General features: G+C 43.0%; 1 protein-coding gene across 1 annotated transcript in view; it reads left to right on the top strand.

Annotated features, from left to right (window-relative positions):
• Nucleotides 1–15,674, top strand: part of GRHL2 (grainyhead like transcription factor 2) — a gene marked incomplete at both ends in the record, with an annotated part of 54,153 nt that overhangs the window by 26,683 nt on the left and 11,796 nt on the right. The window contains 5 exons of the mRNA XM_082315801.1: nt 4,073–4,231; nt 9,811–9,898; nt 9,986–10,125; nt 12,331–12,362; nt 13,402–13,496. Of these exons, the coding sequence (XP_082171927.1) occupies nt 4,073–4,231; nt 9,811–9,898; nt 9,986–10,125; nt 12,331–12,362; nt 13,402–13,496 (514 nt within the window). The remainder of the gene's footprint in view (nt 1–4,072; nt 4,232–9,810; nt 9,899–9,985; nt 10,126–12,330; nt 12,363–13,401; nt 13,497–15,674) is intronic.

The raw sequence follows: 15,674 nt of genomic DNA, 5'->3' as shown, positions 1-15,674 counted from the left end.
ACTTTCTGTGTATACGAGGAATGATGGGATTGATGTTAGTCATTTAAGAGACAAGGCATTTAACTCTTTGTTGTTACAGTCCAGAGGGATGAATCCCTTTAAAACAGGGTTTTGTAAAGACCCATGACCCTGGCATAGATTCTGTGTATTGCCAGTATTCAGCAGAGAAATTGCTTAAGTTTCTGATTTTGTGCTATAACACACTCTGCCCTCCCTTCTGCTCTTGGCTCTTTCTGAGACTATGGGAGCCAGAAATGTAAATAGTAATAAAAGGCTTATATCGGAGGTTTCATAACTGTAGACCTTTAAAGCGTATAAGCTGAGAGACTGCAGCAGGAGTCATGTTGGCTGGATTAAATGATAAAAGGGGAAATGTATTTTTGAGTCTTGCTTTCTCTTAAGGCAGGTTACTGTGTTTGTGTCTTGTACATCACTAATTATGCTGCAGTGTTTAACAAACAGTCAGTAATTCACATAATAACAGCTACACTGTGGAGGAGCGCCTTTGCCGAAAGAGAGAGTGCTTTTTCTAGACATGGCCTATAACAAACAGAAGAGCTGTCGTTATCTTAGGCCACTTTTGAAACTTTCTCAGGCACCAAATGTTTCTCCAAATCAGTTTTTCATTGCCAGTGGCATGCCTGAGCTGGAGACTAGATGGGTGGAACTCTATCATTAATTGCTCTAATCTAAGATATGCTGACATTAAAAAAAAAAGACATCACTATAACGACAACTCAAACTTGTTCCTGATAGCAAAATATTGCTAAAATCCAGTTTGCACAGGAAAAAAAAAAAAGTTTGTAAATGAATTCAGGTACAGCCATAGTCACATCCATTAAAATAGTTCTAAGTCAAGTGTAGACAGGGCCCCGGGAAATAAAAGCAGTGCTTTCTACTGCTGCTACTGTCATTTCTACTTTACATCTTCTAACCATGTAACTCTGCTACGCAAGAGACCAGAGCAAGGAGGATCTTAAACCTGGGTGTCTTCCAAGAGAGGTAGAGCGGGACTTCATCTTTCCATGGCTGTCCGTGGGGTTGTTTTGCTCCTTGTCTCATTGAGAGGGGGAGTGCCTGCATTGCGGACAGGGGCTGCAAAGGAGGGAAGGATGAGGGTTGTAAAGGGCAAAGCAGGCTGTGCTTGGACAGGCACACATGAAATCATTGCTGCTCAGAGCTGGCGGCATTCCTTGGCCACTGCCTCAGGGAGGCGAAGGTTTCTGGTCAGAGCAGGAGCAGAGAGAAGGGGACTGTCCAGATGGTTCCCCAGGTCCTGTTCATGACAGCAGCCTGCTGCACCACTGTGTTAAAACTGGTGCAAGTCTTCAGTCATGCAAAGGAAAAAAAAAAAAACAAAACCAAAAAACACTAAAATCAACTCAAGTACCACAACTTATGCCCTCTTCCCCTTCTCTCTGCACACCCCCACCCCATGTTTTCCAAATCCAAAGTCAGTGTTGTGCTTTACAGGAAAGCTAATAGAAGATTGTGTGGAGACAGAAAATTTTCCCAAAAATAAATGATCTGTGTTCATTTAAATCCATCTGTCTGCAAGGTGCAAATGATATGACGGAAAGCGTAGTACACTTCATGCGCATGAACGTACAGTCATAGCTCCTCAGAGAATCCTGATGTAGTGCAGTGTCAGGACAAGAGTATTGAATCTTACGGCATCAATCTATTATTCACGCTGAATAATCTGTTATTGCTGTATGGGGACTCTTGAAACGATAAAGTCTGTCTTCCCCAGCTGCTCCTACTCTGCTCTGTTTGTGGAGGCAGCAGAAGAGATGACACACAGTGTCACATGTAGTTAATCGAGGTGGGACTAGGCCTTTTTTTACTTCTCAGCTGAGTGTGCAGCAAAGGTGGTAGATGCACAAGCTGCTAGGTAGGTGCAAAGCCTCCACGTCCCCTCTCACATTTTAATGTACAGTTTGGAAAATGCCTGTGCAGAAGTGTGGGCTAAAATACAGCAAGGCCAGATTCTGGTTTATGCGAGACCTCGTTCTGCTGCTCTCCGTTCACACACACACTGTAGGAGTCTGAAGGCAAATGAAAATTCAGGCCGTCATATTTCAAAGGCATGTGCACCCGTATCCAGCTTACCTTTGGAGCTGGAGGAGACCAAGTTGTAATTTGAAACAGAAATAACACTATCAGCTTCAAAATCAGAGTTTCACCTAGGGCCCTTCCCCGCCTCCCTCCTCTCCCTGCAGTTAAAGTTCAACTATTTCATTTGTAAATGCAGCCCTGTGATACAATCAGAAGCAGAAATGCGGAGGTGCCATTAGCTCAGTCAGGCAAACAAGCTGCTCTGGCTCCATCGTAAAAAAACCTGACTGTAATGTTAACTTCTGCCATTAGGGTAAAGTATCCCCCCACCAGCTGTACCATACCGGAGCCCTTCTTCTCAGCTGCCTTTCTCTTAGGAATGTTAGTATTCTGGTCACTCAAATGGTTTGGGTTTTTTTTTGTTTTGTTTTTTTCCCCTGCTTGTGGATCTGGCAGGGATTCCTTCATGCTCTCCCTTCCTGAATCCTCGCAGATCCCGGGGGCCTGCTGACCTCTCCTCTGCCTGGCCAGGTGTGCTTCAGGTCTGTTTGAGAGACCCCGCAGATCTCTTCCTTCCCGAGCGTGCTCATTCTGCTGGAGTGGGTTTCACATCCTCCTGGTTCAGGAGATACACACTGTCCTTTTCCTTAGTTCACAGTTTTGGGGTTTTGTTGTTGTGTTTTTTGTTTTTTTTTTTTTTTTTTTTAAACTGAGGAAGAGTGAAAATTAGAATCAGGTCAATAAATAATTGGCCCAAATTACTATGCAATGCACATACTCATCACTGGGAAGAACAATTGGATTTTTAATCCAGTTTCATCTCTCAAGTTTCATGCACACTATCCTGACGGAAAGATACCAGTGATATTTCAGTTCATGATTACATCTTGCTTTGCATCAAAATAGCCCTTGGGAGACTTGGTGGTGGGAGACCCATCTGCCAGGGGCTGTACAAACGCATGGCAGAGGAGGCACGCCTTGTTCCCTAGTACCGATGGAGGTTAGAGGGCAGGACGTGACTAGCGGCTATCAACAGATGGAAGTGGGTGTAGAAGGAAGGCACGAGATGGGTTTCTGAAGCAAACGCAGGCAGGGCTTGCCCAGAAGCAAGGGCAGCGTCAAGTTCCGTGGATGCTACCTGGCAAAGGGGACTTTTGAGAAGAGGAAGGGTGTAGTTTTATAAATGTCTGAGAAACTCCTTCCTAGTTTGAAAGACAGGATGAGATGCATTTTTGAAATTGCAGACAGACAGTGAAGGACCCTTAAAGTGAAGATCAGGAGTATCTGTTGATGGGATGGAGGAAGGAGTACTGCTGATGAGAGTGTAAAGAGAATTTGTAAAATAAAAAAAAAGGGTAGGACGTATCTTTGGCCACACTGGATTTAATTTGTGAGCTGTCAGAAGAACAAGCCAGACCAAAAGACAGCTGGAAAGGGACGAAGCAAGATGATCTTGCTATGTCTATATTAACAAATAGTGCAAACATACAGAGCAGGTTTGTAGAGCGAAACAAGTCAGGGCTAAAGACCTGACATCCACGTGAGACACATTTTAGGAGGTTTTATCTCAGATTATCTTTAATTCTAGTTCCCACAGACTGAGCAACTATTAGCAGCTGGAGCATGTGAGGTGTGTTCCTAGGACACATCTTCTGGTCTGGCTCTTCCAAAAAGAATCCAGCTCACGCACTCTGAGCTCTCTGGTGTGAACCAAAGCACGGTAAGTTCGGACAACCAAATGATTTACTTAAAAATGTGAGCTCCCGATCCAAACTGCAACATCGATACACGCCTTGAAAGTTTGTCCTTCTTCCCAGTGTGGGAGCATCTTTGCTGTAGTTAGGACAGAAGTGGAGAATAAATGCGTGAATTGCCAGAGCGTGGATCGTAGTTGAATTAAAATTTTTTTTTTTTGTAGGGGGGGAGTATCTGCTTTTATTTTCCTACTTGTCATGTGTTTCCAGAAGTTTAATAGTTTGTACCACATTTAAAACGTAATCTCTCTGGCACACAGATTTTCATCACAGTGAATTGTTTGAGCACAGACTTCTCCTCACAAAAAGGAGTAAAAGGACTTCCTTTGATGATTCAGATCGATACATACAGCTACAACAACCGCAGCAATAAACCCATCCACCGAGCCTACTGCCAGATCAAGGTTTTTTGTGACAAGGTAAGCGGAAAGCACAATTACCATAGATAGAGGAGGAACATTGTTAGACAGCTTATTATTGTTGTATTTTAGACCTAATTAAATGTTTTTTCTTTCCCTAAAGAAAGGGAAAGCGTTTCATGGTAGAATTTGGACCAGCTATATCATAAATCTAACAGGTTATCATATAATTATTTTACTGCTTTGTAGCCTTTTTGGCCGTGATTCCTCAGCTTGTGAGCAATAGTTGGACTGTTTAAGAATAGCATGTTACAGGTCATGATACAGGAATATTAAAAAAGTCATAGAAAGGACAAACGTAAAGATCTCTACTTGGAAGGTCAGTGCTGACCACAGGCTCACGCAAGTGCCAGTCTGATGATGGTATCCCTTCTGGCTCTAACAGCCAGGATGGGTAACATGTAAACTTTGTGGAGGGGTCTCTGATAGAGAAATGCACCTTTCAGAAAGGCCTGCTAAGCTCTCTTTTATGATGCAGTGGAAAACACTGAGTCCCAATGATGCAGCTGATGTTTTTTTTCCCTTGCTTGATTACAAACCGTTATTTCGGAAGCTTCAATGAGACTTTTATGTTGCTAGGCTTTTCTTATAAAAAGTAAACTGGAAAAATACATTAGCCATTCCCATTTTGTAGTTCAGGAACTATTTTTTTCCTTTTTTTTTTGCTCACTCCTCCTTTTGCAAAATGTGGTTGGTTTACAATGGATTTCCCTACTCCTTTGTGAGAATTGGTAAGTTTTTTCAGCACCAAAACATAGATCATGACTTAACGAGTCTGACAGAGTCATGGTCAGCTGTGGTAATCACTGAGTAGAAACAGTTGCTCAGAAATGTTATCTCAGTGATGATTCTTAGATGTGAGTGACCATGTTTCCGTTGTGTTTAACACCTGCCGGCCAATGACTTTAACCCTGCTGGGAGAGATCTTCCAGGGGGGAGCTGATGCCTGGATTCTAGTCAAGGTTCAGGGATTCAGGAGCCTACATCTATTTAAGTGACTCGGAAATTTATCCAAATTAGTCTTGCCATCTCACAGGTGGGAACAGAAAGGCAAAAGGCCATGCCCCAGGCAATACGTAGCATTAACTTTTTAATGGAAGGGTAAGAGTTCAACTGTTCCAGGTCTCTGTGCTGCTGCTCCTTCCCCTTTTTCAGTTCGTTCCCTTGTTGCTGTCTTGACAACGGGATCTTGAGAGCTAATCAGTGAGTTGTGTTAGTGGAGCAAAAACTTTGAAAGTAATGAATGTAAATGTATGCATTGAGGTCTTTTTGCAGTCAAAATGTTACGCTTTTAATTGTAACTTTGAATGTCAAATATTTAGAGATTTGAAGCTACAGCTGGATGTTAAAAAGCTCAGTAAATATCAAAGTAACAAGTTGTTTTCATCTACCTGTTTCTGAAAAGCAATTAGAAAAACCTGAATTATTTGAAAAAAGGAAGGGAATTCAGAGCACAAACTCATCAAGGGTGACCTGAAGACACAACTGGTGGAGATTTTGAATAATACATGTTCATTGCATCTATTGGCTTAATTGGTACTTCAAATATCCAGACTAAAAAGCAGGAAATGGATGTTGAGTCTTTTAATCAAAAGTGTCTCAAAGTAGAAGAAAAGATCACAGGGGTAGTTAAAGCATTATCCACATCAAAACTATATTGAAAGTGGGAACTGGAGGGCTCAAGGGTATCGATAATGGGATATATCTCTGTATAATGTAAACGTATACATGCATACACGCACACAGAGCTTTTTAACTTAATGCAGGGCTCAAAATGAGTTGAATGAATAAAAATTATCAAGGTCAATTCACATGACAGTTTGTGCTAATTGACGCTTGAAAAGAGACCGAGGCGTGCTTCTCCCCTCACTTACGCTGCTGTATCTTTACCAACTTCTGTTTGTCATGGTGTTTTTGTAAGTACATAAATGGTTGGAGAATTTCCACTTGCTGGTGGCACTGGGAGGATTCGTCGCGCTCAGAGGAAGGTAGCTGGTGGGGCTGGGTACCCTCATCTTTCCAAGATGCCAAAATGAACCCTGGCTCCGCTTGAGGTGGTGCTAAATGGAGGGTCCCTGGCTCGGTTTCTCTGCCCAGGCTGCGACTCGCCCTCTAGTGACAAGGACAGGGTTTGCTGCCTGTTTGGGAAAGGCCCTGAAGCTCAGGCAATAATCGCCCACCTCTTTGCCATGATCAGTTAAAGAAGTATTACAGGGTCATTTAAAAAAAACAGCAAACATATAATAATTGTTATACATTTTAAAAATGTGAATGGCACCGTTATGCCCCAATCTGACAACCCCAAAGAGCAGCTGATGAGAAAAGTGCCTCATTTATTACAATCGTCTGGATCAGAGGAACTGCACAGTAAGTTCCTCCCGCCTAAGTACTGAAATGTATCTTAGTTTGAAACATTGAAGGAAAAATGTTTCTGTGCCTGACAGCGTTCTTACAAATGGTTTTTCTGAAGCAATGGTGCCTCTTTAGGACCACTAGATGTGTTGGTGTGTTAACTTAGATAAATCATAGGTACAGATGTCCAGTTTTTAAGAAAACATTTGCTGATAAATCAATGTCCTCCAGCTGAAACACAGCATAGCTGTTGTGGAAAGACTATCCCTGAAGAAATAAAACTGCATTTAGCTAACTGGCACATATTATGTGTAGTTTAGTATTTACTCAGGCAGTTGCTTAAATTTAGTATTCATTTACATATAAACTAGAGAGCAACACCAACTCAGATCCAACGTGCGCTTTGTGACATAAATGTATGGAGATAAAGGCTGCAGAGGTTGTAATCGTGTGCTTGCTCCCTATTCATTCTCCAGTCTTTTGTCCCTGTTTATTTTCCAGTAGGCAATCTTCAAAGCAAGTGTCACAGTGCACATCTTGTTTTCTCAGTGCTAATTCTCTCTGCTCTTGCAGTCTTTTTATCATGTGCAGATCACTGATGCTGCATTATGATAAGAGAATATAATTTTTATTCCTTAAGTAGGTTGTCAGGGTAACTTGCTACCAGGCCTATTTATATTTATATATCGCAAGATGCTTTAGCCACTGTGTATGAAGGAACTGGGGATTCAGAGATATTTTGATTTTCTGTATGTGATTAGCCTTGCCGAAAATAAGCAGAAGCATTTGACTTGGCAGTTACCATAACATTGTTCCAAAATCAAATAAATTAATCCCATTTTCTTTATTCTGAAAAATTATGTGTTGTTTGGAATATATGCAGTCCCTGCCCTCTTGTCTTCAGTATGGATCGTCATAGAGAAAATGGATTATCATAGGGTATTGAGCAACTCTAATTGCTTATTAATCTTCAGCTTTAGAGAGAAGAAGGCTGGAGTCTATGGGCCTGTCCTACCAGATGTGGAACGCTTTGGCCTTGAACTAGAAACAGGTGTACACATGAGCTTCATAATGGTGATGGGAGTGGTCCTTATGATGGTAAGGGCTTTGCTAGGCTGGAGCTAGAATGCCAGACATAAGCTTAAATGAGCTGAAGACTTGGGAAAAAAATATTTTGAATCAGTTGAAATTCATAGGCTGCATTTTGCTAATGTTTAGTAGCAGAAGTTGCATTTATACAAAGTCCAGGCATCAATGAAAAAGTGAAAAACTCATTCAATTATTTGACTGGTCAGAGCCTAATTTGTAGTACCCTATGTGAGGATTATTTCTTCTGCCCTGAAGAGATATGCAAAGTCTGATTTATTAGATATGTGTCAGATGGCTCAGCTGTGAAAACTGTCTGGCAGAAATGCTCTGGTATGCAAAAATCTTATTGTGGTCTGTTGTCTCAGCACCGACAGCAATGATGTACAGGCTTGGCTGGCCCCTGCACTGTGCCATGTGGGGTGCTCCTGGCTCAGAAGGGCTGGTAGGTAGTTTTGTGGGTATTGCAGTTGCCACATTTGTAAAGTGGCTGTGGCACAAATAAGCACTGGTGGGTGGGAGTGGCTGCCCTGCTCAGAGATCGCCTACACCCCAGAGGACTTGGGGGTGTCTTGCCATGAATGAAGGAAGACAAAGCTGTGAAGCTTTACCAAGTTCATAGTTACAGAGAATATCAAAGAAAAATCAGCAAAACATATATTGTGTATAAAAAGCTGAGTCCTCCTCAGTTTCTGCTTTCCTGAGAGGAAACTCGTGCTTGCTGCGATGTACAAAATGATTTTCAAGGTTCATCCTGCTACCTGCGAGCAGCAGAGCAGCAGCACTGAGTGGTGGGTAGGGCTGTGGCTGCCTGGCAGAGCCGCTTTGTGCAGCCCGGGGCTCTCAGGGAAGTGCCTTCTGCAGGGCAGTGGCTGTGAGGCGTATTTTTGCTCCTTTCTGCCAAAGAACAGGTGGCCTTTAAAGATACAAATGTACCCCTAGAAACAGTTTTGATAAGGGCAGGACTCTGAATCCCTTTGCTTCTGTGGTTGAGGTCAGTGACAACTGGATTGAGACCTGGGTCTGGAGGCAATGTTTCTGTTAGACACCTTCACGTTTTTTAAAGAGCTGTTTCTTCTTCTACCTCTTTCAACCTCTGGAAATCCATTGATAGATCACAGCCAGGAGTACATCTTTCCTTGCATTATTTTCAAGCTTGGTTCATTGGCTCATGTGTGAATTTTGCCATCTTGAGTGGATATTTTTGGTTTTCTTTGCCTCCCTCCCCCTTTCCTCTTTTAAAGAAACATCTAATTTTAATTTGGAAAAAATCTTTAATTTTGTATGCTGACTGTCTGGGAGCATATGGATCTTTAATACTCTTCACAACATGACTATTCACATTTATAAAGTAAATTAGGAGAACTTCAAAGGTGGTGTTGCTGCTTTTTATGTCAATAACAAGTTTTATTTTCTAAACTTGTTGAGAGTGTATTTACATAACAGAAGCCTGCAACTTCCCAGGAGTTCCTGAGGCCTAATAGGGCAGTGCTACATTGCTTTCCAGTTTCTGGAGGGCTTCTCCCTGTTTGAAATGCCTGTATTTTTCTGTAAGAGCCCTTGCGCTGTTGGCAAGCTGTCAGTGTAGCCTTCTTGCACTGGCAAATCTCAAAGGCTTCTACAAAGCTGGCCACAGTGGAGCAATGCCACCCCCAGACAAGGTGGGTGAAGGAGGGTTTAGGGAGGAGCTTAGCACAGACATGATCTAAGACGATAGCAATCCTACAGGTGTTTTACGTCAGTACCTACGCAAAATATTTGGCCTGAGCACTCCATCCATCGCAGAGGCGCTAGGCTCGGGATGCCCTTTGCACAAGTTGTGGTGGCAACAGCCCTGCTACAGACTGAACACTGCCTGAGCCGTCCATCCCATCTCCTCCAAGCCAGCATGTGGATATGTTCCTCTTGCTGCCTCCCGCCCTGGGGGCTGCTGGATGTGCCAGCCTGCGTTTGGGCACAGGTGATCAATCCGAAGCTGGCACGTTCCCAACAATCTGCACAGATTTATCTGTAATGTGATAACCAGTCTCAGTTTCAGCATTTCTGATGTGTCCGTTGCTGTAGTTCCAGGCATCGCAGGGTACGATGCTCACAGTGGTTCCTCTTTGGATAATATCTGTGGATTGTCTTTTTTGCATCAGGGAGCGGAAAGGAAAATCCGAGACGAAGAGAGGAAGCAGAACAGAAAGAAAGGCAAAGGCCAGGCATCCCAAGCCTCATGTAATAACTGTGAGTAAGGCAGGCCTTTCTGGTTTGGGGCTAAGTCACGCTTAGCATGCCTTATCTCATAACCATGTTGCTTTGTGATCCTCCTAGCAGCTGAAGGGAAGTTGAGTGCACTGCCTCTGCAAAAAAAGAGCGATATCACCTTCTTCAAAACAATGGCTGACCTGGATTCCCAGCCAGTTCTCTTCATACCGGATGTTCACTTTGGAAACCTACAAAGAACTGGACAGGTAGGAAATGATAATGAGACGAGCTGGTGCCCACCTGCCGACCGGCCACGTGTGCTCCAAGGCTGGTTCTAGGAAAATAAATCACTGTTCTGGGGGCCGCTTGTTTCAGCTCTTGTTTTGGTAACTGCAGCTTTTGGTGAGTCACTTAAAAAAGACCTTACAAGAGACGAGCGCCTCTCCAAGTTCTGGGTGCGAAAAAGGAGTCTATACTTCGTTAACAACTGACTGGTTTGTGTTTGTTATGGTTTTGTCATTCTTTTGCTAGGAAGAAAGAATGGGACAAATAGTCAAGAATTTTGAAATAGGAGGTTGATTTGTGACTGAAAGAAGGTCTGGTTTTGAATGTGCCATTTGGCTGGTGAAATGAAGTGCCACCTTGTGGTAGCAGAGATCCCCTTCCTGTGACAATTGAAAACAAAGACGTGTGAGGAAGTCAAGAGTAGGCTCGCTAAACACCGCTGCCCGTTTTCTGTCGGCATCACCTAGAGATCTGGGAATTCCTTAGAAGAAAATATCTTCACTCTACAAAGTACAAATCTATCATGCTAATGTTAATATTCAGTATTGGCTTAGTGCAGAAGTCATGGAGTCATTATGACCATTAAGTGTGAGGAAGTCTTTCCTGAGTTGACTCTTTTAAGACCTACTTTATTGCTTGCTGGGAAACTGCAAACCTGAATTGGAGGGTCAGCTCTGACAATTTTTTGAATATGAATCTGTTATTTATTAACATCTCAGGGAGTAGAATGAGACCTTTATGCATGTGTTTATAAAGACAAATAGTAGATGAGGAAATTTTATATGCATGTTGCTGCGAAATATTAAGGTAATGAAGATTAAATGACACTGAGTGTTGGAATTGTCATTTATTTTAAAGCAGTGAGAATTGTGGTAGAGCAAAGCACAAAGAGCACAGACATTGCAATCACAGCTGTCACTGACTTACTCTCCAAAATTGGAAAAACGCCCACACACATATCAGTGCTGGGTACCTTCTGTCCTCATGGCTTTCAAGCCAGAATGTGGATTTGTCTCAAAACAGGAGAAGGTGGAAGCGTTCCTTGGTATATGTAATCCTGTAAATAATTTTCTAAACTAGCTGGAAGATCCCCAGTTTGCTAGCTCTTAGGCAGTGTTCAGCCCTGTCTTTTCCTGCTGTATAGGCAGGAATCCTTGCCTATATCCTTGCAGTATCAGCATTCTTGCTGTCCTGAACTTTTCAATTGTTTTGTGTATTACTTAATATCAGAATGATATATTATGATAATAATTTATTATTTATGAATGTTTTATTATGAAAGTGTAGCCACTTTCAGGTCCTGGTCACAGAGTGAGTTGCAGACCTCAGCTTTGCACACACACGCCTGAGTGATTTTCATTGTACAGGTTCAGAAGTGAAGGCTCCCCTTGAGAGCCGAGTGTGCTCTGAGCCTTGCCAGCACAAGCGCTGGAAGCCTGCCCGAGATGCCTTGCTCTGCCCCAGCAGAAGGCTGGGCGCCGGTGCCCTGCCTTCGCCCCACGCTTGCACAGTCACTCGGCAGCTGGAGTGCTGGTGCACCCGCGGTGGAGGCACATTGCGAGGAATTTGGCTGACTGTTCTGTAAAGCCTTTGACAACAGACTGTGATTTTATACCTCCCCTGCTACTGTTAGCCGCATTTGTTGCTGTTGTAAATTTGGTCCCAGTGACTCTGAGCTATACTGATCTACACAAAACAACAGTCTGGACTCGTGCTGCTGCCCACAGCCTGTGCAAAAAAGTTCAGCTGTACCATTAATAATTATATTTCCATTAGGCCTGTAGATTAATGTTGGTCTTTATAGTTTAATTAGATTTTCAGACAGTATTAAATACATACAAAAGCTTGTGAGTGTTGTGGCTTAAATCGTATTAGGGGTAATTTGGGTGAGTAGTGATCTGATTTAGAGGATTGTAAAATAATTGGGAAAATGATATAAACCAGGGGAGAGGTCTGTCAAAATGCTTTGATATATTTCCCCTAGATGATATTCAACAGCAGTTTTTCTAAGCCACAATTTTTCCAGATCACAATTAGAGCTAGAGATGTTTGTGTTTTACAGAAGGAAAAGGATTTTTAACAGATGAAAAACTGCGAACCACTTGTTGTCTTTTCTCCCTTTTGAAGTTATTCTGTTAAGCAGGTGTCTGAGTTTTGGGAATAATTTTTTTTTTCCACCCTTCCAGGTTTACTATAACACAGATGATGAAAGAGAAGGGTAAGAAGACATTTATTGTTTCACAAGCTTTGCAGTTAGCAGTTCAAACTCATAGAAAGCAGGCACAAAACACGAAATCAGATAAAACTGATCCCCTTTCTCCCCCTTCCCCCATGTTCTGCCATCACTAACAGTAGGTGAATAATATGTAGAACTGGTAGAGAGAGGTTTATTTTACGGTAACTTTCTTTTCCTTCATGTGAACTGGCTGCATTTTGTATCTATTTTTTGTTACATTTCCAAGTAAAACAGTTTAAAGAGCCATAAGGTTCAATAGAAATGCTTCAATCCCAAGTGAGCACCATCAAATCTGAGAGTTTGTATAAGACAACTGTACTCACATAAGCCTGCAAAAAGTGGCCTGTGGTAGGGGGTGGCCGGGCACCTGCAGCTAACATTGACTTGAAAACACGAGGCCCTTTTTGTTTCTTTTATGAAGCTGATGTTCTTCATAAGGCTCCCAGTAGAATTCGAGAAACGAAGGGGTTTATTGCAGCAAGCACACTGGCTTTGGTTCTCTCCTCCAAGAGTAAAAGGAGATGCCGAGTCCTGCCAGAGCTACGCCGAGGGATCTGGCCCAGCATGTTACTCCTTTTGAACTCGCTGGCTTGTATGGTCTTGGATTTTAGAATGAAATACTGCTGGTGTTTCCTGAGGCTGTCTCCTTGACCCCAAAGAGGAGGTGAATCAATGTGTAAATGTGGGTTCAGCTCCTTACTTGGCTGTTTCTTCCTCCCCACCCCCCTTCCCTCAATATTTAAACAGTTAAAGGCCTTTGGGGTTTTCAAAATAGTACGTAACATTGGAGTGTATTTTCCTGTCACCTGTCCCAGCCAGTCAGTCTGAGCAATTTGAGAGGCCTGGAGAGTTCAGATAAGCATCAAAAGCTAAATCCTTGCAGTTTCTGGTTTGGTGCTGCTTGAGTAGCTAGTGAGGTTTTTGCCAGAGTATAAAGTGAGTCACGACTGCTGCTGTTCTCTCCTCTCCTGCTGGGAGCACAGTTTTACTGTGACATGGTGCCTGTTTGTGTGTTTTCTAGTAGCAGTGTCCTGGTCAAAAGGATGTTCCGGCCTGTGGAGGAGGAGTTTGGTCCATCCCCTTTGAAACAAATGAAAGAAGAAGGCCTGAAAAGAGGTAACAGTCAATTCTTAGCAGTTAAAAATAGTGCTGTGGGACTCATACCCTCAAGCTGGGAAGGGCAGGTGTGGCTCGGACCAAGTCAGTTGTTTGATGCTAGTGCACATGCGGTAGATGGGAGAAGAGATCATTACACCTGCCAGTACACAAGGAGACATTTTAACAAATGCTAGTAATGATTTAAAAGCCAAAAAGAAGAAAAAAAAGGACTGTGCTATCTCAAGAAGGGATCAGGACACAAGTGTATATAAAGCATAAAAAAGCTAGAAAGTTTCTTGATCCTTGGCCAAGCTACATGGTTCATAAATGTTCCAGTAGTAAATCTGTGGTTGTCTGTTTTTAACTTTTGCTCATCTTTTCTCTTCTGACTGGGATCACAGGCAAATACACAAGATGCACTGGGTCAAATACAGAGGCCTTACACAGGCAAGCTCCTGCTGACTGCAGAGTGAGATTAGCCTGAATAAAATCTCAGAAATTTCCTACCCAATTAGAAATATAACGCATGGAGAGACATTTTCCAGCAGACCTAACCGAATTGTTTAAGAGTTTGTTTCCCTTAACTGTTTTTTACTGCCCTGAGTGAATATTATTACAGTTGCGTTTCATGTGCTATACCGGTCCAACTCCTGTTTTCCAGTCTACTACAGCGAAGCTGAAATTGAGTGACATTGAAACAATGGTTGAGGTAGAGCTGTTAAACTTTGCACTGAAGGTAAGGATGAGCAGATGGTGGTTTTGTCCACAAAATCTGCTTTGTGTACAGTCACTTCCAGTGCAGCGCTATAGGTGGTAACTTCCTACACTGCCGCAGTTAGACACCCTGGAGAACATTTGCCATTTCTTCAGTCTCATGAGTTCTGTCATGTAAGTTTATTGGAGGCTCCAGGAGTTTGACCAACTTATATAACTCAAACTTGCAAATGTTTTGAGGTTCGCCCGTCAGTTTGTGAGACAACAAAGCAACAAGGTACAGAAGTGAGCTCAGTTGTTCTTAGTTGCACCATTTGTAAGACTCATTTGAGCTTTATAGAAACAACTTCCCATGAGCCTGCATTTGCAAAGTTTCTCTGTTGGTTAGGGTGGTGTGCTTCAACCATGGGAAGCATACAAGATTACAGGATGGAGACCGGTATTGTCCTGGAATAAATGTGAGCATATTCTTCTTTTAATTAAATCTTCAATTAATTATGTGAGTTCAGCACTGACCACGGACTTGCGTCTGGTTGACTCAAGGCCTTCACCAAATTCGCATTATCAGGGCTCCTTCAAGCAGAAGGGGACAGCACTGACCACAGATTTGCATCTGGTTGACTCAAGGCCTTCACCAAATTTGCATTATCAGGGCTCCTTCAAGCAGAAGGGGAATGCCACAAGGGCTACATAAAGAACTGTCATTTCCTGCAGTTTCACCTGGGTTTCCCAGGTGGAAGCCTGGAGAGTTGCCTGCAAGGAGGTATTGGTTTGCTTTGATTATTCCTGTCCTTTGCTGTGGTAAGTTGTTTTAATATCGTCCAGGACTTGCAACCATTTCAAGGGGAAGATTTGAAAGAAAAGAAATGTTTTTCAACTGGTGGCAAAACTATGTTAAATAATTAAATCCAGGAGAAGCATGGAACCAGAGAAGCTGGAGGATGCTCTCTTCACATCCCCTTCCTGTTCGGTGTTTCTTGCAACTTGGACTGTGCTGGCTGGAGACCAAGCCTCTCCCAGCGTGGCGTTGCTCTGGTGAACTTCCTGCCGTCGGGAATCCTGCATCTGGGATTGTGCTGATGGAGCACAGCTCAGCTGAATCTGCCCATTTGACAATACTGTCTTTGCCGCAGGAGTCACTGGGTATTAAAATGTCCTGCCTTTTTTCCCAGGCTTAGCCATACTAGAAGCCTTTTTTCTCCCAGATTTATTTGGTACAGCAGAATCAATAACCCCTAGACAGCAGGCATAGATGGGGCACTGGTGTAGTGTTTGAGAGAGAGCAGGCCTGTTATGTGAAAATATGCATTACAAGCAATGTAATCCCAGGGTGGCTCATTGTCAGAGCAGTGCAGGTAAGTAACACCCAGCAACGGGTCCAAGCCCAGCTGAAGAACTGAAGTGACAGTGTGTGGCCTCACCTCTGCCTGATGGGCTTAATTGTAATACCGTCCGGTGGAAGCAAAAGTATTAAGGGGCAGC

Source organism: Platalea leucorodia (genome assembly GCF_965183815.1).
Source record: "Platalea leucorodia genome assembly, chromosome: 1".
Lineage (NCBI taxonomy): Eukaryota > Metazoa > Chordata > Aves > Pelecaniformes > Threskiornithidae > Platalea > Platalea leucorodia.
Note: the sequence above shows the minus strand (reverse complement) of the source record. Positions and strands in the feature narration are given on the sequence as shown.